The 24,412-nt window shown below is 39.9% G+C and overlaps 1 protein-coding gene and 1 long non-coding RNA gene across 2 annotated transcripts; one reads left to right on the forward strand and one right to left on the reverse strand.

Moving 5' to 3' along the window:
* The first annotated feature begins 3,678 nt into the window (after nt 1–3,678).
* On the forward strand, nt 3,679–4,104 carry LOC121804149 (transcriptional regulatory protein AlgP-like). The gene has a single exon (XM_042203688.1). It carries the CDS (start codon nt 3,679–3,681, stop codon nt 4,102–4,104), a length of 426 nt encoding a protein of 141 aa, XP_042059622.1.
* A 6,578-nt stretch (nt 4,105–10,682) lies between these two features.
* Nucleotides 10,683–13,890, reverse strand: LOC121803554. The gene is made up of 2 exons (XR_006051067.1): nt 12,481–13,890; nt 10,683–11,567 (listed from the first exon to the last, which is right to left on the reverse strand). It is a non-coding gene; the product is annotated as an uncharacterized LOC121803554 (long non-coding RNA).
* Nucleotides 13,891–24,412: the final 10,522 nt, after the last annotated feature.

Consider the following 24,412-nt stretch of genomic DNA (forward strand, 5'->3'; position numbering starts at 1 on the left):
GATAATGCTAAATCAATGCTAAACTAACTAAGAGAGATTTGGGGATATTCTTGGAGATATTCACGTATCACTGCGCCTCCGGTCCAGTTTGACACTTTCTCCTTCAATGACTTGGGGATAGATCTTTCCGGTATTCCGGATGCTCCCGTTCAAACGGGGGGCGCAGGGCGGGGTCGGGGCGCCCCAAAGAAGAAAGGCAAGGGGAAAAGGGTCGGCGAGTCCTCGCAGCCGGGTGAGGACGACAACGCGGTACAGAGGAGGTGGACGGACGCGGAGAACGTCGCGCTGTCCAAGGCGTGGGTGAGTGTTTGCGACGATCCTCTCGTTTCGAACAACCAGAGGATCGTTAACTTGCGGGGCAAGATAGCAGCAGCCTACAAGAGGTTTTGCCCGGAGGGGAGGCCACGCAATGGGGAGGATTGCCGGAAGGCGTGGGACCGAATCAGGGTTGCGGTCTCCCGATTTTCGGGCTTGTACACCAACGCCCTCCGCATGATGAGCAGTGGGCAAACTGAGGACGACTGCAGGAGGATAGCGGAGAAAGCCTTCCCCCTGAAGGGGGTGTACAAGGACTTCACCTACTGGAACTGCTATCTTGTGCTGAACGAATCCGAGAAGTTCCGAGTAGGTGTCGACTCTGGCTGGCCGAAGAAGCAACGACTGAACTATTCCGGTGATTTCAGCGGCAGTAGCGGTGGTTCCCACGACCTCCCTGAGACGGCCCAGGAGGTCCCGACCCCTCGTTCGTTTGCTCGCCATACTCGCCCGGTTGGGCACAGGCGGGCTCAACGGGAGGCGATGGGGGTCGCCGGGAGGATTTTTAGTGCTGATGATGTGGCAGTGGCTAGGCTATGGCTGGGCTATTACTGGGCTATTCCTATTGTGGATGGCCTAAAGCACTTATCATTATCTCTAGCTTGTTTGAAATTTTGACGAAGATAAAACTTTGATACTAGAAGAAAGTTTATTAAAGCGATTCATTTATCTAAAAATAAGAATATATATTCAAAATCATTCAATTTCTAATCAGTCCCTCGATCCAACACATATATATCAAAGTAATATTTTTATGATTTTTCATTAAAGAATGTTTGACTTTGACTAAGATTTACACCATATGCAAAAACTATGTCTTAGAGTGTCCACTATAAGGCGAACACCCCCAATAGCCCCACCTCATTTTTTGTCCATAGCCCCAGTTTTGTTATCCATAGCCCCAAAACTTTGTTTCCGCCACTATAATGGACACCTCCGATAGCCCCCAAATTTTATAATCAATTTTCATTTTATAATGTTTCAAGTAATTATGAATAAATTTACCGGGCTATACGTAATTAGAAGAAGACGACTATACGAATTAAAATTAAAATTATAATTAAAATTAAATTTAAAATTAAATTTACACACTAAATTAAAATTTAAATTAAAATTAAAATTACACACTAAATTTAATCTAGTACAAATCACTAAGATGTTTACACTGCGCCACCACCTCCCCTACGTTCCCACACTTCTTCAATCAAATCGGCCTGAAGTGTGTTATGTGATGTGGTCCTGCGCATATCAGTGAAGCGTTGGATCAAATATTCAGTGGTACGCCCATCTGGATCGGCACGGAGGCAACACCGTGACTTGTACTTGCGCCCTCTTCCAGCGCCCATCGCTCTGCCGCAAATCCTTCATCTTCTATTATCATATTATGCAATATGATACATGCTAACATAATATTCGCGACATCATCTTCGTGCCAAACTCGTGCCGAACACCGTATAATAGCCCACCGCAATTGGAGGACACCAAAAGCCCGCTCAACATCCTTCCTAGCACTCTCTTGTTTGCGCACAAAATATTGTTTCATCGGTCCAACCGGTTGGCGGACAGTCTTCACGAATACGGGCCACCGCGGATATATCCCATCTGCCAAATAGTAGCCCCTACTGTACTGCGTGCCGTTGGCTACGAAGCTGATTTCTGGACCCTCCCCCCGACACTCCTCGTTGAAGAGCGGCGACGACTGAAGAACATTGATGTCGTTGTTCGAACCTGCCACACCGAAATACGCATGCCAGATCCGCAGACGGTAGTCCGCAACGGCTTCCAGAATCATTGTTGGATGTTTGCTTTTGAATCCAGTTGTGAACTGGCCTTTCCATGCCACGGGGCGTTCCTCCACTCCCAATGCATGCAATCGATGCTTCCTAACATTCCTGGGAACCCGTGCATCGAACCGTGCATATCCAGTAGGCGCTGACACTCATCCGGGGTGGGCTTCCGTAGAAACTCCCCACCGAAAATTTCCCGGATCCCCTTACAGAACTTCCTAAGCACCGTGAGGCCAGTCGTCTCACCCATCTGTAGGTATTCATCGAACATGTTCGCTAGTCCGGCGTAGGCAAGCTGCCGGATTGCATCGGTGCACTTCTGTTGCATAGACAGCCCGATCCGGCCAGCCGCATCACGCCGGAGGGTGAAGCACCGGTAACGCTCTACCAAATTCGTCGCTATATAGTTGAACAGCCGTTGCGACATCCTGAATCTCCGCCGGAATATCTCGGGTGGATAACGGAGGTTATCCACAAAGTAATCATCCAATAGACGCTGGTGCGCACCGACGTGGTCTCGTGGGATTGTCCGCCGATGAGTAATGGCACGAGGGATCGCATCCTCCGCCTCCTCCGCCAAACGGGCCGCATCCTCCTGGGCGGCCTGGTGTTGCACCTGTTGAATCAGAGCATTCCAGCTGTCTCTCCACAAATTGTTCATTTCTGACCACAAATTGTAGTGAGAGAAATTTTTAGTGATGTCGAGTTGGAATGGTGTGAAAATAACGAATGGAGTGGGGTGTATTTATAGGTGAATTAAAATGAAAAAAAATGAAAATCGTCAACCGGCGCGGCGGACAGTGCCGCCACTACAGGCGCCGCGCCTATCGCCACGTCTGCCCCGGAGGAGCCGCGACCTTGCCCCGGAGTCGGCTGAAGCCCGTCCGCCGCCTACCGCCCCCATTTCGGTGTCCGCCCCGCGGGCGGACACCAACTCCACTATAACCGCCCCCGCTTCCGCCCCCAACCGCGGCTATAACCGCCCCCAACCGCGGCTATAGCCGCGGATATCCATAGTGGAGCAAATACACTGGAATGCATAATATATACTCAAAATTTTGAATTTTAAGCTACATGTTATAAATTTGTCTTTGATCTCATTTTTCACATCATAATACTACTTATGTTTGTTTGGAAAGTGGAAACATCCGAGATTTCCAAAGTTCATAATCTTACAAACACTCGATCAATTTTAAAACATTACACAAAATACCTAAATTAATAAACGTGCCCACAACAAAATATTAGAACCAATTACTCAACAATTATCAAACTTACCACAAATAGTAGAACCAATTACTCGACAATTATCAAAATAGACAACTCCACCTTAACTTTCTCTCATTAAGTGGATACCAAAAATCAACAATTTTAAATTGCATGAAATATTCACCGCATCTCCCGCCTCCTCCGCCGTATAAAAACCCCGCCACCTCCCGCCGTGAAAATCATTCTTGAGCGCTTGCAATCTCTTCTCTAATTATTCTCAAACATAATTAGAGAAAACATTGCTTCAAGATAATCTCCAAGAATCAATAATAAAGCCATAACAAAAAAAAACACAATTAAATAGAAAATGGCCCGCCAATTGATCGTTCTTGCCCTCCTCTTCTCCGCCGCCTTCGCCGCCGCGGTTTCCGCCCAATCCCCATCCGCCGCTCCCTCGGCCTTGCCCGCGGCAGCGCCTTCAAAGGCCGCCGCCACCACCCCTGCCGCGGCCCCCAAAGCCGCAGCAGTTCCCGCCGCGGCTCCGAGCAAGATCGCCGCCACTCCCACGGCCGCCGTTCCGGCCGCCGCGGAGGAGGAGGCTGTAACTCCAGCCAGCGAAGCCTCTCCCGCCGCCGCCCCCGGAGACGCTCCGGCTGAGGCACCGCTTGCCGATGGGCCTGAGGTGGCTGACGAAGCTATGCCGGCAGCTGATGCTGCCACTGGCGCCGCCGCTGGTTTGGAGTTGTCAGCCGTCGTGGGAACCGCCGCCGCCGCCGGAGTGTTCTTCTTCTAAATGTGTTACGAAAATCATTGATTAGTTTAATTTGTGCTTTTAATCAGATCAAAAGATCAACGGGTAGATTTGCATATTTACATTACTCCATTTGGTATGTATGAATAAAAAGAGCAAGAACATTTTCACATTTTGAGCGTTAACATTTTGCAATTCACTATACTTTTTTACAAGAATTCCACGTAAGAATTTAAGTAACACTATCTTTTGTAGGGCACCATAGTTGATTCCTACTAGTATCTATATTTTGAAAACGAATCAGAATTCATTTATTATAAATAGTAGTAGTGAACATTTTCCTCTCATTGTACACCACCAAGATATCGTTCGACTATCCTAGTCGTCTCTCATCCTATTTCACAACTCTAACTTGACAAACTTCATTTGCGGAAAACACCCGTTCAACTGATGCAGTCCCTACAGGCAAAAGTATGACCAATTTAATCAACCGATAAACCAGTGGAAAGATTCCATCTTTCATCATTTTAACCATCTTATTTGAAAGAGTTCCTAAGTCTTCAATATTAGAGAAACGTTTATCTCTTCTTGCATCAATCACAAAAGATTGAAGCTGGTGAGGTAAAACCGTTTTATCTTTTCTTGCATCAATCTTCAACATTAGAGAAACGTTTATCTCTTCTTATATAATGAGATCCCCATCGAGCATCACCAGGTCTATGCAATGAAGTTTCTTGATTTAGACCTGTACCAGAATTGATTTGCTCTTTTCAATCATTTCAACCATTCTATTGTTAGAGTTTTATATACTTTAAATCAACTTTCGAGGGAAAAATAAGCAAATTGCGTCCAAGAAGAGGCGAATGATAACAAGTTATTCATGGCGGTTGTAGACGCCGTGGATGTGCCGAATGATGTGTGGTTAGTGGATAGTGGTTGCTCAAATCACATGTGTTCCAAGAAGGAGATATTCATAGAGCTTGATGAATCTCGCAAGATTCAAGTCAGGCTAGGTGATGACAAATCTATTCAAGTAGATGGGAAAGGTACTGTTGCAGTAAAGGATGGTCATGGTAACACCAAACTCATTTATGATGTCTATTTTATTCCACACTTGGCACATAATTTATTGACTGTCGGGCAATTGATATCTACTGGATATATGGTGGTGTTTGATGATCGTTTCTGTGTCATCAAAGAAAAGAAATCTGGGCAAATCATTGCAAAGGTTTGCATGATGGAGAATAGAATGTTTCCGCTACGAATGTCAAATGTGGAGAAATACGTTCTTGTTTCTGGCACGCAAGAGGCGTCGAGGCTGTGGCATTTACGATATGGGCATCTCAACACCAATAGATTAAAACTCCTACGGGAGAAAGGTATGGTTCATGGGCTGCCTAAAATTGATGATTTTGATTTATGTGAAGGATGTATCTATGGGAAACAGACGAGGAAATCCTTTCCTAGTGGTGTATCGTGGAGAACTTCTAACTGTCTTGAGCTCATTCACGCTGATTTGTGTGGACCTATAAATACGGAGTCGATTGGTGGAAGTCGGTATTTCTTTCTAATTACCGATGATTATAGTCGCATGAGTTGGGTTTATTTTATGAAAAATAAATCCGAAGCCTTTGAGAACTTCAAAAATTTAAAGGTAATGGTGGAGAAGTAAAGTGAGAAGAGCATCAAGGTTCTTCGTACAGATAGGGGTGGTGAGTTTTGTTCAAATGATTTTAATCATTTTTGCGAGACTAATGGAATACGCAGGGAATTGACAGCCCCATATACGCCGGAGCATAATGGTTTGGCGGAGAGGAAAAATCGCACCATTGTAGAGATGGCGAGAAGCATGTTGAAGGCGAAGCATCTCCCAAACTCTTTGTGGGCAGAAGTTGTTGCTACTGCCGTGTTCTTGCTGAATATATCGCCTACGAAAGCTGTCCAAAATCGCACTCCATACGAAGCTTGTGGAGGTACGAAGCCGACTGTGAGCCATCTAAAGGTTTTTGGATGCGTAGCTTATGCTTTGGTGAGCTCTCAACATCGTCGAAAGCTTGACGAGAAATCTGAAAAGTGTATCTTCATTGTGACATCTCATAATAACTTTTCCACAAAGCAGAGAGCTCACCAAAGCATAATCTGCTGGTTGGGAAAGTTACATTTCATGAAGATGCTGGTTGGGATTGGGAGAGCAAGCAGGATGATTCATATATGCTCTTCCCACTGGATTCGAGTGATGCAGATTCTGGTGTGAATTCGCCGCACAGCAGCCCTCCGAATTCACCACAAAACAACCTCATAAACTCACCAAATATTACTCCAAACACTACTCTTCCAAATACGCCTCATACCAGCCCTATAAATCCTCCAAACTTAAATACACCACCTTCATCAAGTAGTTGTTCATCTCTCGAAACACCACCTCCATGGGGCTATAGGTCTCTAATTGAACTTTATGAGAGATGTACTTTAGCTCTTATGGTTGCAGATCCAACTCGGTTCCATGATGCGGCTGGAGAAGAGAAATGGCAGAATGCAATGAATGAGGAGATTGGAGCAATTGAAAAAAAATGGAACTTGGATTCTTGAAGACTTTCCCGAAAAAAAGTGCAATTGGCTTGAAGTGGGTGTTCAAGACGAAGTATAATGCAGATGGGAGTGTGCAGAAACACAAGGCTCATTTGGTTGTCAAGGGCTATGTGCAGAAGCAGGGCATCGACTATGAGGAAACATTCTCTCCGGTTGTTCGCTTCGAAACCGTGAGAATGTTTTTGGCGTTGGCTGCTTATCTTAAGTGGCCTATCTATCAACTTGATATCAAGTCTACGTTTCTGAACGGAGACTTGGAGGAGGAAGTCTATGTCGTGCAGCCGGAAGGATTCGTTGTTGAAGGCATGGAGGATAAGGTCTATAGGTTGAAGAAAGCTTTATACGCCTTGAAGCAGGCTCCAAGGGCGTGGTACAGCAAGCTGGATTCATTTTTCCAGCAAGATTGATTTGAACGAAGTGCTAACGAGCCTACATTGTATGCAAAGAAGGGAAGTAATGGTAGCTTGCTCCTTGTTTGTGTATATGTTGATGATATAATATATATGGGATCTTCTAACTCTCTTGTTATTGAGTTCAAAGAGAGTATGATGAATATGTTTGAGATGACAGACTTGGATTTGCTTAATTATTTTCTTTGATTGGAAATTAAGCAAGGAGAAGATGGAGTGTTCGTCTTCCAAAAAAAGTATGCCGAGGATCTTCTCAAACGCTTCAACATGACGAATTGCAAAGCTGCAATTACTCCCATGAATATCAATGAAAAGTTGCAGCTCAAAGATGGTACGAAGGGAGCTGATGCAGTAAGCTTTCAGAGTCTAGTTGGAGGTTTGATTTATTTAACGCATATGAGGCCCGATATTGCCTTCGCCGTTGGTATGGTTTCCAGATTTATGCACAATCCAACACGACAACATTTTGGAGCTGCGAAAAGGATTCTTCGCTACGTAGCTGGAACTCAAAGTTTTGGTATTTGGTACTCAAATGTTGCTGATTTTGAGTTGGTTGGGTTCACAGACAGTGATTGGGCAGGTTCGGTGGATGATAGGCGAAGTACTTCAGGCTTCGTGTTCAATCTCGGGTCAGGAACTGTAACATGGAGCTCGAAGAAGCAAGGAGTAACAATGCTTTCGACGGCAGAAACAGAGTATGTGGCTGCTACTTCTTCAGCTTGTCAAGGAGTGTGGTTGAGAAGGTTATTGGCTGATTTCGAGCAGGAGCAGAAGGAGGCTACTGGAATTTTCTGTGATAATCGATCAGCTATTGCGATTGCAAAGAATCCGGTTATGCACGGGAGAACGAAGCACATTGATATTAAGTATCACTTCATAAGAGATTTGATTAATGGAGGGGTCATCTCTTTGAAGTTTTGCAGCAGCCTTGAGAACTTGGTTGTTATTTTCACCAAGTCGTTGTCTTCGGAGAAGCTTGTCAAGTTCAGAAATATGCTCGGAGTGCTTGCGCATTCTCCACGATGATCTTCAATACTACACCACAGATCTTCTAACTGATTCCCGAACTGTATTCTGAAATTAGTGTGGGTTGATCTTATCAAAATACTAGGACTCAAATAAAGAAGACAGAAAAATCTCACAGAGGAGTGCTGGAAAAAAAAAATCGTCTCCTTCAATAATTAGAGAGGGACAAAAATTTCATGTTCAAAATAATTGTATTTTCTGTCTAATTTATTCTCCTATTTATATTAAGTTCATATTGAACCCAGTCAGGGATCTATGGAAGGATTTGTATATGGCCTCACCCAATTAGCTCTTTACTAATTAAATTGAACCCAGAATTTAATATAAGATTATATTGGAATATTACGAGTAGCCACTACAGAAGTAATATTGCATTGCCCGTCCAAATCCGAAATTACAAGTAATCCGTATTTCCGTTATGTTTATTGTTTATTTCTCGCGCTTAAGATATAAATGTCTATTAATTAATTAATATCTGGTATGAACTTAATTAATCAACTTCTTATTTATTCCAAGAGTGGACTTAGCAAGAAACACTTATTTATTATTCATAGAGTAATAAAACTCTAACTGACCAGTTTTCCGAATAATAAAACCTTGTTCTAGCTCCTCTTGAGAACATTATCAAACCAGACTCACCTCGCGCACGATTCAACATAATAGCAATCCTAGCACCGCTAGATATTAATCACCACTACCCAATATATCAGGATTATTGGGTTGCGAAAAACCCGCACCATTTGATAAGTCAAAGTAATGCATAGTCAATACCGTATGCTCAATGCTAACGTATGTAGATTAAGAAATAGTTATTTATCAAGACCTAGTCTTTCAGTAGATAGCATAAAGACACGTCTGTTTGATCCATTCAGTGCTATACTACACCAACATCATCTTATTTCAATAAGGCTTAGAAATAATCGGACTGACATTGCAACCTTTCACGATAGTTAGTCTAAGCCTATCTGAGTTGTGAAATTCTTCTTTTTTTTTGCAAAGCATTAAATAGAACCGACTGTGTTACCTTAAAGTGGATGTCGCCCACAACCAGTCTACTAAGCAAAAGACTTAGACTTTGTTTGCTTCTTATAGATTTAAATATTTGAACAACATCTTATAAATTCACAAGCAAACACAATGTAATAATATATTGATTTTATTCGTGCAAACTGCTCGATTAATACTGAATTGGGTTAAAAGTGGATTGTAGAATTTTTTCGTATACAAGCAAGATTCTATTCGTGCTCGAAACATGCTTTTCAGTATACCAAACCTAACATTCTCCCCAATTATTCTCAATTAGCTAACACCGAACATGCCCTTAAGATTGGAATATAGGCCATCAATGCAATCATCGCTGACTACTTGTCTAGTAAAATACAAATTTCATTTACTTGGACAACATTGAATTAGAAAATTTCACAATTTAACATTAATTACGTACTATCTCTCTATTCTCTCTCAAATAGTATTGTAGACTGCAACCTTCAATCTGTGGGAGGTCACAAAGCTTCGAAAGCGCCGAAAGTTGCCAGAATTTAGTTTCGAATTACAGAAGGGGGAAGAGATCGGATTGGAAGACAAAGTGGAGAGCCAGAGATTAAATAGAGTAAAGACTGTCTCCCTCCTAACTCCTCTAAGTTCTAGGTAAGGAAATCCCCTCCAAGTTCTAGGCAAAGAAATTGGAGAAAGATATGAAAATTGTAATTTTTTCCTTGTGTGTTGATTTGGGCTATACAACTTTTCAATTATTGCCTTGTGCATATTGACTTGGGCAAAGACCGTCCCCGTCCTCTAAGTTTTTGGCCTTTTTCTTTATTCCGGCCCAAAACCAAAATATGTTCGTGGGCGGGGTCAGGGTTGATGTATCATTTATGGGGTTGACGGCATGTCGAAAGTTCGAATGTAGTACTCCCTCCGTCCCAACTAAGTTGAGACATAACTTTTGAGCACAGAGATTAAGGAAGTGTGTTGAAAAGTAGGAAAGATAAAGAGAGAGTAAAGTAGATAGTGGAATAAAGTAAGAATGAGTGAATGTTTTGTTTTTTGTTAAAAAGGGAAATGACTCAACTTAGTTGGGACATCCCAAAGAGTAATATGACTCAATTTAGTTAGGACGGAGGAAGTATAAATTTTTGGTATTATGGGATCGGGCAACCCCGCACAATCCCTCCTCCGTCTGTCATTGGTTCAACCTATCTCACAACTTATTCCACAACTATCTCATTTCCACATCAACATTAATTTGTTTAAATTTTTTGTACTTTGATATTTAATATGTTATCAAATAAATTAAATTAAACTACCAAATTAATATACTCCCTCTGTCCCGCTTTAGAAGTATCAGTTGAGTCTGGCACATGTTTTAAGAAAGTGTTTGAGTGTGTAATAAATAAATATTGTAGTGGATGTTGGGACCCACTTTTAATTGAGTGTATAATAAATAAACGTTGTAGTGGATGTTGAGATCCACTTTTAACACTTGTTTACTTACTTTGTAGGCACTTTTTTATTAGTTTATCCCAACCGGGACTCCTAAAGTGGGACGCCCGAAATTGATCAATCGGGACTCCTAAAGCGGGACGGAGGGAGTAATTAGCAAATTTTCATTGTATTACAATATTGGAAAAAAGAATACAACGAGAAGCAAACTTGAATAAAATTAAAATACGCATCAGTGGTTACGAGTCCAGACTTCTTAAATCATATCATGCTGGAGTCGAAGATGGGCGCATGTCAACATATGCCCAAAGAATTTCAGCTTAACCGTGCGGACACCCTGACGGTGGGACTCGTGGAAAACATCGTGGCTTGGTCTAGCAGTGTCTTCATCGCCGATTTTGGTGACTCCTTCACCCTCATTGTCCACTATCACGTTATGCAAGATGATGGCGGCATAGATGATATCAGTGATATCACCTTCGTACAAGAAATGTGTCGGGCCTTTGACCAATACCCAACGCGCTAGGAGCACACCAAAAGCACGCTCCACATCCTTTCGCGCAACCTCTTGCCATTGCACAAAAAATATCCTCTTTGGCTCAGTTGGACAAACATGAAAAACTACTCCCAATCCCTATAATTCATACAGTGACATGAATCTTCAAGTATTCTTTCTTCTTTTTGTCTTGCTTCAATCTCTAGTGGTGGATGGACATTGAGCAAGGATGGGAGTGAAAATAAGTGGGTTCTAAACTCATGTAATGGTGCACTATATGGAGTATCTATAGACTTGGATGCTCATTCTCTAATTAGATAACAATTCCAGCTTGTAAAGGCAAGATTTGGCTCGAATTAGGGTTGATATCATTCGCCGCACAAACTCAACGTATTGTTGACTGCTCTTAGGATTTTCCGTGGCGATCTCGGCGGACTGTTGGGCGAGAGGTCTTTGCTCAGGCATTTCCGCAACAAACCGTTGAATCCTCCTTGACCACTGACTTGGTCCGATTTCTTCGTTCTTTGGATCCGACCTTTTCTCTGCATTTTTCTAAGTCTATTTTATACATTTCTCACAAAACACTTAAAATGCCAAATTGCATAGATTATGCAACTAAAGAACATATTTCACATACATAACATTCAAAACGAGCTAAATCTAGGCCTTAAAAGTACGCAAAATCCATGTTTATCACCAATGAATGCTTTAATCAAAGATATAACTGACATCTACTTGTATTTAGCCCCAATCAACTTTTCCAACTTCATTGATTTTCTTTTCTTTTCAACCTTCTTCATTTTTTTCTTCTTTTCTTTTCTCGTGCATCCTCTTTTTTTTCTATGCACAGATATAATTTTATTTTAAATGTCTATGCATTCTTCAACTTAAGAACACCACTTTCTCATTATTTTAAATGTCCCCATTATTTTAGCTATGGAAATTTTGAGTGAGGTCATAATTCTAGGTATAAAAGTGACCTAAGTTCCTCTTTTCTCAACTTAATCACTATGTAGTTTTAGGAAGATTTGGAGCAAGTTCTGGAAACAATTACATGAATGTAGACAACTCGCATTAGAAAGAATTTAAAGCTCAATTTTCACAAAATATAAGCATGATTTAAGGTAAACAAGCAATTCACTAATTATGCACATCTTGACTAAACTTTCACGTCAATAATGCATTAAATTATACTCAATTAAAAATGAACTTTTTCATTAATCTAGACAACTCGTTATGATGTCCATAAATATGTGTATTCTAAGTTCTCTATATTAAGCTCTTCAAGATTCTGTTTTCGGGTTTGTTAAAACAAAAATAAAAACAACTAAAAATATAAGTAAAAACAAATCATAATCCCATAATCCATCACGTCAACCTCCAAACTTATTTAAACCTATGTTAAGATTAAGCTTGAAAAGTTGAGTGAGAACACTACGAAAGCAATAAAGATACCTTCAGACGTCACGTGGGACAGAAGGGACTGCTAGGCTACTTCGATTAGTTGTTGACTTAGGGTCGGCAGGCGCTAGGCTACATTCTGGCACGACGATGAAAACCCGGCGTAACACTGACTCAAGTTTGATTCTATGATGATTGTAGTAATTTTTAAGACCAGAATTAAATATTACTGCAAATATCTGATTTTGCCTATAATTCATGATATTTTCTGAGTAATGTGCCATAGTTATGATTTAAACTTCAAACATAACAATGTGAGTAGTTTATAATATTGTTATTTTCTATGACGAGCAATATATGATGATAAATAGGCGAATCATTAAATATCTAAAAACAAAAAATGAAACTTCCTTGAAAATATAATTAAAAATTACTAAGTCTGGTTGACTTGAAAACGACTATTCATCCATTGGATTTTAATTTTTGTCAATAAAGTCATAGTGATTTTTTTTTGTTATTAGACAAAGGGTATCTATCGACAGACTTAGTAACTATTCCTCGTGCTGATTTGTAAGCACCTCGAAAGATGAGACAACTAGCCCAATGATTTTAAACTATTCCATATTTAAAGGTAGGAATCAATCCACTATCATTTGGTTAAGGAACGAGTCCATTTCACTCAACCACATCTCTTGGATTAAAGTGATAGTGATTTTGATTGAATAATTATTCTTCAATTTTAGCTATGATTGCAAAGAAAAGAAAAAAAATCGCTGAAAATAAGTAATAAAAGTATTTGAAAATTTGTATAAAAAACACTAGCTGTTCAACGATTCAACCTATATAAGTTATGAGAAGTAATAAACTCACTTGAAACATTAAAATAATACTATAAAAAGTAATGGGAACTAATAAATTCGTTTTGATCAATGAACTAGGGTTTCTAAAATCGGAAACTTTTCCCTATTTCCCAAGAGGTTTAGAAGCTGCAGATAATAGGGTTTTACGAAAACCCCCAAATATCTTCATATGGAAAAAAATTAATACTATCAAAAGAAAAAAGAAAGAAAACTTACCTCGATCAATTCCGTCGAAGATAAATCAGGTAAAAATGCCAAAAATTGGCTGACAGAAGATTAGAGAGCACAAATCTAATCATACACAAACATCTTAAAATAATACTATTTTTTTTTCAATTGATATTTATATTGTGCATACTTAGTTGTGCTCTCTATCTTCTGTCAACGACTTCAAGAATAACAGCATCCAAATAGGGCCTTAAGTATTCATGCTTGCAAAAGGAAAAATATGAACACAAAATTGATGTTCTAAAATTTTCACCATAAAAAACGTTGATCTCTTGTGAAGAATTAAAAGGATTTGAAAAATTCTTGAATGAACGTGTTGGGAAAGTGGTCCCTTTTATTGGTAGAGATAATTATGATGGAAATAAATAAAAGAAGAATGAAGGAAATACAAAATTTGTAAAGTAGGGTTAGTTTGTTGGTGCCCTCAACTTATTCACGATTTCCACGGATGAGAGGAGAGGGTTTTCTAAGTGGGACCCAAATCTCATGGTTAAATTGCAACAATTTTCAATTTTGATTTTGGCACTTATATTTTAGATATCACCGATAACTTATGTAGTTATGTTTATCTACAAAACATAATTTGTTTAGCATAGGAGAAAAAACAACGAAATTTGAACCCGTTTTTCATTAAGCTTATTAAAATATATATGCTTTAAATAAAAAAATATACAATTCGAGTGACAAACAAAAAAATATGAAGAGAAATTGGAGAAATATTAGATGTAAAATTAATATTTTAAGTGTGAATTTAGAGATAAGAATTTAGAAATAACATTAAATACAAAAATCAAAATTCACATCGATCTTTCATGTGGTATGCTACAATTGGCTGCTTCCATTGATTATACCAACGTGCTAATGTTTGTGCAAGCGTGACTTGCACCGATTCTCTTCCATCAGCAACGTCGTACTCAGCACAATGAGCACTGACCTGACCATGTGCCGTAAACCCTAAACCCTAAACTCTAAACCGACTCTCTTAGAAAATGGAGTATTTACATAGTTTCATAAAAATCTCATCTTAGAAGTCGTTGGTGGAGCCGAGAACGAAACAAGTGGTGGTAAAATTTTGATGATTAAAATAGAGACAGATAATTAATGAATTGGAATACAAATGGATATGATTCAATCTTTTCATTGTATCGTCTTCATAGATGATTCACTGTCGGCTCATTACGCGTTTCGATTTTGCATTGGTCCAAATCATTTTCTCTCCCTCTCTCTAAAATATCCCTATTTAAAAAAAGAGCTTAACAAGAATTGAAATTTGAAGACTTGTACATTCAGTGACGGAACCAAGACTCAAAATGAGCCGGTGCTGAAATTTAACGACAAATACAGTAGGATGCACGATGCTCCTAGAATATCCGGTAGAAGCTTGCCTTCTCTAGTGGTCCGTATTTGTGTATCTAAGATTTTCGATTTGCGAATTCAAAGAAAATATTAGTATACACATGTATATTAATATTTTCATATATTATAGTGTATCGTGATATCCTAAGAGATCGCAAATTCAGTTGTTAAAATATTAATTTGACCTAAATATGATACTCTAACCATTCGCGATTACTTGTCCTACTTTGACTCATTTCAAATATTAAAAACACAAATTTAAAATGATAAATAATGTTAGTAGACAGCGAATCGTTTTATATATTAATTTTATAATAAAATATGAGTAGAATGTGGGTTTATCAATAAATAAATACTTATTGGGAGGAAGACCGAAAATAAAATATGAGACTAATAATCATGGATAAAAAAAATTAATAAATAAATTGATTAATACAATATATTATAATACTAATAAAATATTAGGATTTTTAATAGTAGAGTTAGTGGATTGTGGGGTCCATGTCCTAAAATAGAAAGATTCTAAAATTTCTATTTTTAAGGAACGGTCAAAATGGAAATAGTTGTTATTTTTAAAAAACAGATGTATTATTCTATAACGAAAATTTTAAGTAATATGGAGTATTATTTGATATGACAGACCTAAAATTATATATGGACATTATCGCAAGTGAGTTAACAATGTCTTATTTATTAATAAAACATCATTTTTTAACTATTGTAAATATATTGCATGTTGGCGATAGTGTTTTTGTTATGAGGTGATTGAGAAGAAATCCACGTTTCATAAATTTTTTTCAGTTAGTTTTAAATTTGTGTAATGGATTAGAATTTGACTAATTTCATATTTTTTCAACAATTTGCTTTATTAATGACTTGGGTTCATATGCTGATCTTAAAATCTATAAAAGTGATTAGATATATCATAATTATTTACTCGCTCTATTCACCGATAAATTTCTAATTTTACTATTTCGTCCGTTTACCAGTATATTTCCTATTTACTTTTTATTACTTTTGGTAATTGACCACACATTCCACTAATTTAATCTCACTCACATTTTATTATAAAACTAATACTACCTCCGTATTTAAAAAATAGAAACATTTGAAACGACACAGGTTTTAATACACAATTGGTAAGGTAAAATAGAGGAAGAGAAAAAGTAATTGAAGTAATGTTAGTGGATTGTGGGGTTCATTTCCTAAAACAGAAAGTTTAGAAAGTTTCTATTTTTTTAAAGAACGAACCAAAATGAAAATAGTTTCTATTTTTAGGAGATGGGTATAGTAAATAAATGTAGGACTCATCTTTCACTAACATTTTCAACCAATATAGTACTATATTTCTATAATTCATGGCGGATCAAAACTCTTCTTATATTGGTGTATGGGGAGTATTTCTATTATCAGTATACATTAATGGGAAAGATTAGACTATATCAGTTTGGTTTTGGGAGGGTCAGTTCACCTACTTTTGAATTTGCATTGGCCAAATCATTTGTTTCTCTTCCTAATATCTTTTCCTTTTCTAATTTTGTTAGAATTAAGAGTGAACTATATAAATAGTATTTGGACAATTATATTTGCATTTTTAGATATCCCATAACTTTTATTAACATCAATAATATGTGGACAATGAGGATAATCACGTTTTGTGTCCTTCTGCATACTTTTAAGATATTATCACTACCCTTGCTACCTTTTTTTCAATTTTTTTTGCTTTAAAGGCATATATGTCTATTATAGGAGTACATTACTATCACAATGCAATTTTCCGTTTGCATAGTGATTAACAAATTTGGTACTAGAGAAGCACACCAAACTCTTTTATTTATGCTTTTTATCTGAAGATGAGAGCTGACTGTTGTGTAGTTTCTTTCTCTTTCTTTAAAATACGTATGATTTTTTTATTGTTATACAGACTATCCTGACCTTAGTATTGAACAAAATTTTGTAGCTTCCCATGAGCTAGGCAGTGCGATTTTTTCTTGTCATTCAATGCTTTGAGGCAATTTTTCTAAGCCAACAACCTTTAATATTTGTTATATACTGATTATTTGCAACAAAAAGGAAATCATGAATTTTTTATATGGATAAATGTTTAGAGCATAAAAAACCTCAAGTTTTTAACTATCTTCCTGATCCTCAAACTTACTACCCCCATCTAGTTTATTGGTTAAAGCAAGCACTCCAATTAGTGACCCTCTCAATATTCCATGATATTGGAAAATGGAGAGGCAACGATGAAATATGGGAAATGAGTCCATGAAAAATGTTATCGATAACTCTCTCCCAATGTCCCTTTTTTTACTGATAGGGCATAATTAAGATGTCCCTTTTTTTATTGATAGGGCATAATTAATTTAGAAATAAGTTTTGGAGATATCTGAATGCTGTCACCTTGGCTTATTTCATTTAAACAGAGTACAAGGCTACAGCTCACACAAATACTTATCTGCATTTGTTTTTTTCAAATGCATAACGCAATGTAATATTTGTCAAGAAAGGAAAAGAGAATAAACTACACAATAAGAATGGAAAGAGGAATAAACCATTCTATTTTAGGTAGAAGAATCAAGATTAATAGGAAATTGATACAATTAGAATAGATTGATTTTTCCTTAGTTATCTCATATCTTTACCTATAAAAGAGGATATATTGTACACAAATTGTAACAAGAAAAAGAAATACAATACAATGTCTTCTACTACCAATCTCTCCTCTCTCGATTACCATCTTCAAGATGGTATCAGAGCAGGTTATCTCCTTTCTTTTCAGCTACTAACCCCTGCAAAACCAAATCACCATGTCAGATTCCAAAAACTCTGACACGAAGTCACCCCACAACACACCAAAAGCCAATTCAACCAACTCAAACTTCCCAATGGAATTTGCTGCCCAATTCGCAGAATTCCTCAAACAAAGTCTCAGAAATCCCGAAAAATCGGACTCATCATCGACCTCCCAACCACCAAACTCAAACCAACCTGAATCCTTTGGAGAAATCTCCATCAAAACCAAACTCAATGGGGATAATTACCCCCTATGGGTCAATCTCATGGAACGAGCAATTGGGGGAAGGGATTGACCTCTCGCATCGCTGGAGTTTCAAAACCTCCCCTAATCGAGATCCCGGATACACGAAATGGCAGCAACGGGATCACTGTGTATTCAACTGGATCATCAACAACCTCGAGACGGAACTTGTAAACGAGGTATCAAGATACGCGACAGCCAGGGACCTTTGGGAAGGTCTGGCGGTCACCTTCGGAAATGGGTCTGATCCATTTCAGATCTACGATCTGCACAGACAAGCTATGACAATAAAACAGGGAAACTCGACCTTGGAAGGCCTATGGAACAAGATGCAAGATTTGTGGATATCAATCGATACCCGAGACCCCAGCCCAACCGACGTGGAGAACTATAACAAGCGAGAACAACGTCATCGCTTATACCAATTTCTGAGTGCTCTAGATGACAGATACACAAACATCAAGAGGGAAATCATGGATAAGGACCCATTACCATCAGTCCGGAAAGCTTACGGAATGGTACGAAGGCAAGCAATTAACGACGGCGTTCTCGGAGCCACAGAACCACCAAACAACGGAATAGGCTCTGGACTCGCTGCCATCGACAGAAGCCGACCATCACCGCAGCCCAACCACCCGCCACACACATCCAATCGATCTTGGAACGGCCGAAAACCAGAGGAAGACAAAAGCAAGCTTACCTTCTCCCATTGTGGGTGAAAGAGACACACCCGAGAAGGATGCTTCCTCCGAATAGGCTATCTCGAGTGGTGGGATGAGATGAAGAAGGCGAGGGCCGCTCGAAATCGGAGCCAAGGGGGACAGGCTGCCGTCGCCACCACTGACCACCCGTGGAGTCACGGCAGCCAGGCGGCGACGCAAGGAGGACCGGCCACCGGCGTCTGGACAGCCGCCAATCAGGGACTATCGCCGGCAGCGACTGGGGGCTGGGGAGGCGAGAACCGCGCCACCAGCGCCGGCACGACTGGTGCGACACCGGCAAGCAGCAGCGGCGCACCACCAGCGGGGAGTCACCCCGGAGAAGAAGGAGCGGTGATGTAAATTAGGGCGTCTGGAGGTAAAGAGGGGTTAGTCGATTTTAACCCCTCAGATTTTCAAATATCTTCCTTCTCACCCCATAATTTTTTCCTATTCAGTTTCAGCCCCCACAATGTTCCACATTTATATAATCAGCCCCACTCTACCCACTTATTGTTCCACAACCCCAAAAAATTCAAAAAACTCCAAATTAACCAAAAAAACCCACATGTTGAAATCTAAGGCCCAGGACAATGCACACTTTGATATTGAGCCCAATATAACATGTACAAATTCCTTCCAAGCCTTAGCTCTCTCATCCACCTTCACCGAAACCCAAGAAAAAGACTACCATTGGATTTTTGATTGTGGGGCCACGGATACCATGTCATTTGATATCTCTGATTTTAAGAAAATTTCTAGTACTCGAAAAAAATACATTCGAACTGCTAGTGGGGAAATTGCACATGCTCAAGGGGCAGGAACTATTGACATCTCACCTAAATTGAGCCTTTCCAATTGTTTATACGTCCCTTCCTTGTCTCATAAGTTGGTGTCTGTTAGTCAAGCAACAAGGGACATTCACTGTAGCTTACTAATGCAACCTGGATTTTGCATTTTACAGGATACGAGGACGGGGGAGATAGTTGGGCGTGGCACTGAACACCGAAGACTCTACTACGTGGACATGATGGCTCAACAGGGTACCGCGATGCTGACTCAAGGGCTGACTGACAGACAGGCCTGGCTTTGGCATCGTCGGTTAGGACATCCATCCATAGGATATTTACGTTTGCTTATTCCAAATTTAGCCACTACACATCCTTTGAATTGTGAGACATATTTTTTGGCCAAAAGCCATCGACATTCATATAAACTCAATAATACTCGTGCGAAATCTATTTTTTCCTTAATCCACTCTGATGTCTGGGGTCCCGCACCTGTTACTAGTGATAATGACTTTCGATATTTCTTGCTTTTTGTTGATGATTGTTCTAGAATGACATGGGTATATTTTTTAAACTCTAAATCCGAAGTTTTTAACAAATTTACCCAATTCTATAGCCTCATACAAACTCAATACAAACAGAATATCCAAATCCTTAGATCAGATAATGGTGGAGAGTATGTAAACACCAAAATGAAAAAATTCTTCACCGAAAAAGGCCTTGTCCACCAAACCACTTGTGCTTATACACCTAAACAAAATGGGGTAGCAGAAAGGAAAAATAGGATACTCTTAGAAATGACTCGGGCCCTAATCATCGAATCCCATATCCCAAACTCCTTTTGGCCCGAAGCCGTAGCCACTGCAGTTTACCTCCTCAATCGACTCTCGACCCATGCCTTACACTTAAAAACTCCCTTAGACTATCTCTCAGCCTATACAAGTATACCATCATCTCTTACCCTCGAACCAAAAGTGTTTGGGTGCTTAGTGTTCGTCCATATTTCGAAACAAAACCCGTCCAAATTCTCCCCAAATGCTGTAAAATGCGTGTTTTTAGGGTATGGAAAAAACCAAAAGGGATACCGATGCTATGACCCCAAAACACAACATCTCCATACCACCTTGAATTGTAACTTTGTCGAGTCCGAATACTTTTACCACCAACTTAGCAGTCAGGGGGAGAATAAGAACACAGACTCGCTAAGTTGTCTCCATACACCATCATCCCTACCTATCCCGAACCCAAACCAAGTCCCAAACCAAGCCCTTACTCCTCCCAGTCCAATGCCAGAATCTGCACTAGATGTCGGCCCGCCAGAGGAGGTTAGCATACCCGCCGAGCCGACCTCATCCCATGTAGAGCCCGAGAGGTTCAATGCTTCTACCCCACCATCATCTCCGTCTTCAAATCCTGAGGTAAGCTCCAGTACCCATAACAGTTCCCAAGTTAGCACTGACAGTGTGAGACAGGAAAACAGTGAGGCTCCACAGGAGGATCCAAGCGCAAGTAGATCGAGTGGATACTTACCACCCAGGAGTACCCGGGGTGTACCACCAAAACGGTACTCTCCAGATTGGCAGGGGTGGAAATCTAGATACTCAATAGCAAACACTGTTCGGGAGCAATACACGGAGATGGCCCGGGCTTTCGAAGCAGCGCTATACGAAGAAGTTCATATTCCTCAGTCTTGGGAAGAGGCGATGAAGCATAAGCACTGGAGAGAGGCCATGAAGAAAGAAATGGATGCTCTAATGAAAAATGATACATGGGAAAAATGTAACTTGCCAAAGGGAAAGAAACCTGTAGGTTGCAAATGGGTGTTCACTATCAAACGACGGGCAGATGGATCAATCGAGAGATACAAAGCGAGATTGGTAGCAAAAGGATACACCCAGACCTATGGGATAGACTACGATGAAACTTTCTCCCCAGTAGCTAAAATGAGTACAGTTCGGACCTTGTTGGCCGTAGCAGCCTGTAAAGATTGGCCATTACATCAGTTTGATGTAACTAACGCCTTTCTACATGGAGAGTTGAAGAAGAATGAGGAAGTGTATATGGAAGCTCCCCCAGGATTCTCGAAAGAGTTTGGAAAAGGACAAGTCTGCAGGCTAAGGAAGACGTTGTACGAGTTAAAACAGTCACCCAGAGTGTGGTTTTGGGGATTTTGCCAAGCCATGACAAAATATGGCTATAAACAGAGTAATGCAGATCATACTCTGTTCTTGAAGAAAAGGGAAGGGAAGATAACATGTCTAATCATCTATGTTGACGACATGATAATCACGGGTGACGACATCGAAGAAATTGAAGGACTGAAGAAGAGTTTGTCACAGGAATTCGAGATGAAAAACCTTGGGACAATGAAGTACTTTCTGGGTATCGAAGTCCTGAGATCGAAAAGGGGAATCTTCCTGAGACAGAAAAAATATGTCATGGACTTATTAGCAGAAACTGGACTACTCGAATGTAAACCTGCTGAGACTTCGATCATGATGAATCACAGACTGAAAATCACTGAAGGGGCTACAATGACTGATCGAGAAAGGTATCAACGCCTTGTAGGGAAACTGATCTACCTCGCCCATACAAGGCCGGACATTGCATATGCTGTAGGAGTGGTGAGTCAGTTCATGCACAAACCGCAGGAAGAACACATGGAAGCTGCCCTCAAAATTGTACGGTACCTAAAGGGGACAACAGGTTATGGCATACTGCTCGAAAGGAAAGAGAACTTGGAAGTAGAGGGGTACACGGATGCTGATTGGGCCAGTAACCCGAACGACAGAAGATCTACAGCGGGATATTTCACCTTCGTTGGTGGAAACTTAGTCACTTGGAGAAGTAAGAAGCAGAAAGTGGTGGCATTATCTAGTGCAGAAGCAGAGTTTCGTGGAGTAAAGAGTTGAATCACCGAGATCTTATGGTTGCGAAGATTACTCACAGAGATTGGGTTCCCTCCGAAAGAGAAAAGTCAACTTTTTTGTGACAACAAAGCGGCCATTAGTATCTCGGAAAATCCAGTCCAACATGATAGGACCAAGCACGTGGAAGTCGACCGTCACTTCATCAAAGAAATGTTAGATGGGGGCATCATCGAACTTCCATTCGTTAGGTCCGAAGAACAACTGGCGGATATTCTAACTAAGGCGGTACATGCCAAGGTCATCAAGGAAGTTCTGACCAAGTTAAGTATCGGAGATGCCATTACTCAACTTGAGGGGGACTGTCAAGAAAGGAAAAGAGAATAAACTACACACTAAGAAAGGAAAGAGGAATAAATCATTCTATTTTAGGTAGAAGAATCAAGATTAATAGGAAATTGATACAATTAGAATAGATTGATCTTTTCCTTAGTTATCTCATATCTTTACCTATAAAAGGGGATGTATTGTACACAAATTGTAACAAGAAAAAGAAATACAATGTCTTCTACTACCAATCTCTCCTCTCTCGATTACCATCTTTAAGAATATTGTACTCCCTCCGTTCGCGAATAGGAGTTTCGTTTTTCCATTTTAGTTCGTCCGTAAATAGGAGTCCCAGTTCACTTTTACCATAAATGATAATAGGGTCCCACCTTCCACTAACTCATTTCACTCACATTTCATTTAAAACTAATATATACAAGTGGGACACTTATTCCACTATCTTCTTTTCACCCATTTTTCTTAACACTTCTTAAAACTCGTGCCGCCCATAAATAGGACTCCTAATCGCAGACGGAGGGAGTACTCATTTTGTCCCACTAAAGATGTCTACATTTTTTATTGGCACGAGATTTTAGGAGGAGTTGTTAGGTGGAGTAAATAGAGAAAAAAATGACAAAATGTAATTGAATATTTTAACGAGAAAAAATGAGAGAAAGATTTATTTCTAAATATAGAAAGTAGACATCTTGAATGAGACAAACTAAAAAGGAAATATGGACATCTTGAGTGAGACGGAGGGAGAGATAGTTTTTGTTAGGAGTCCCGGTTTACCATTTTTTGGTGTCCCACTTTAAGAGTTTCGGTTTGAATATTCCATAAATAGTAATAGGCCCAATATTTCACTAATCTTTTTCCAATCACATTTTATTATAAAAATAATATTTCAAAGTATGACCTAGATTCTAATATCTTTTTTCACCAATTTTCATTTACATTTTTTAAAACTCGTGCCGAACTCGGACTCCTAAACTGGGACGGAGGGAGCAGTATAGATTCACAAATTCAGGCCATTGCCCATCGTGGGCCTAGCCCTACAAAGCCCAAAATATATTTGTGCCCTAAATGTCAAGTACACACTAGTACTACTACATATCTTGCACAGCATATCTCTCTCCTTGTTTATACCACAATTTTATTTCTGCCCTAAATCTCATACTCTTTATTTATCGCAACAGAAGCTTTTGACATTGATAGGTGTTTGAGAGCATCCACTACGCGGCGCACCACCGTCCCGCGTTCCGACGCGGAGGGACGGAACGCTCGCGCGACGCGTTGCGACACGCGCCCGTCCTGATCCCGTCCCGCGGCCCGTGCCTGCGAGACACGGGACAGGCTGTCACGCCACGCGCCGTGGCGACGTGGCGCGCCCCTACGCAATGCGTGACGCCCACTCGCCGGCCCGCGAGTGGGCGTCGTCACGCTGACGCAATAAATCAATTTTTTTTTAAATCGAATTTTAAAAAAATAGTTTTTATTTATAAAAATTGTTTTTATATTTAAAAACAATTTTTAAAAATAAATAAATACAAGAAATTCGTAATAGCCCACATATATTTGATGGGCTTGCGAATTTATGAAACTCATTCTTGGTTGCTTCTCTTTTATAGAGACAACCTTGAATGTTTTATGTTCCACTTTGGATGTGGGACAAAATCATTCTTGGTTGTTTCTCTTTTATAGAGACAACCTTGAATATTTTATGTTTCACTTTCGATGTGGGATAAAATCATTCTTGGTTGTTCTTCTTTTATAGAGACATCCTTGAATGCTTTATGTTACACTTTCGATGTGGGACAAAATC

Source organism: Salvia splendens, chromosome 5, assembly GCF_004379255.2.
Source record: "Salvia splendens isolate huo1 chromosome 5, SspV2, whole genome shotgun sequence".
NCBI classification, from domain to species: domain Eukaryota; kingdom Viridiplantae; phylum Streptophyta; class Magnoliopsida; order Lamiales; family Lamiaceae; genus Salvia; species Salvia splendens.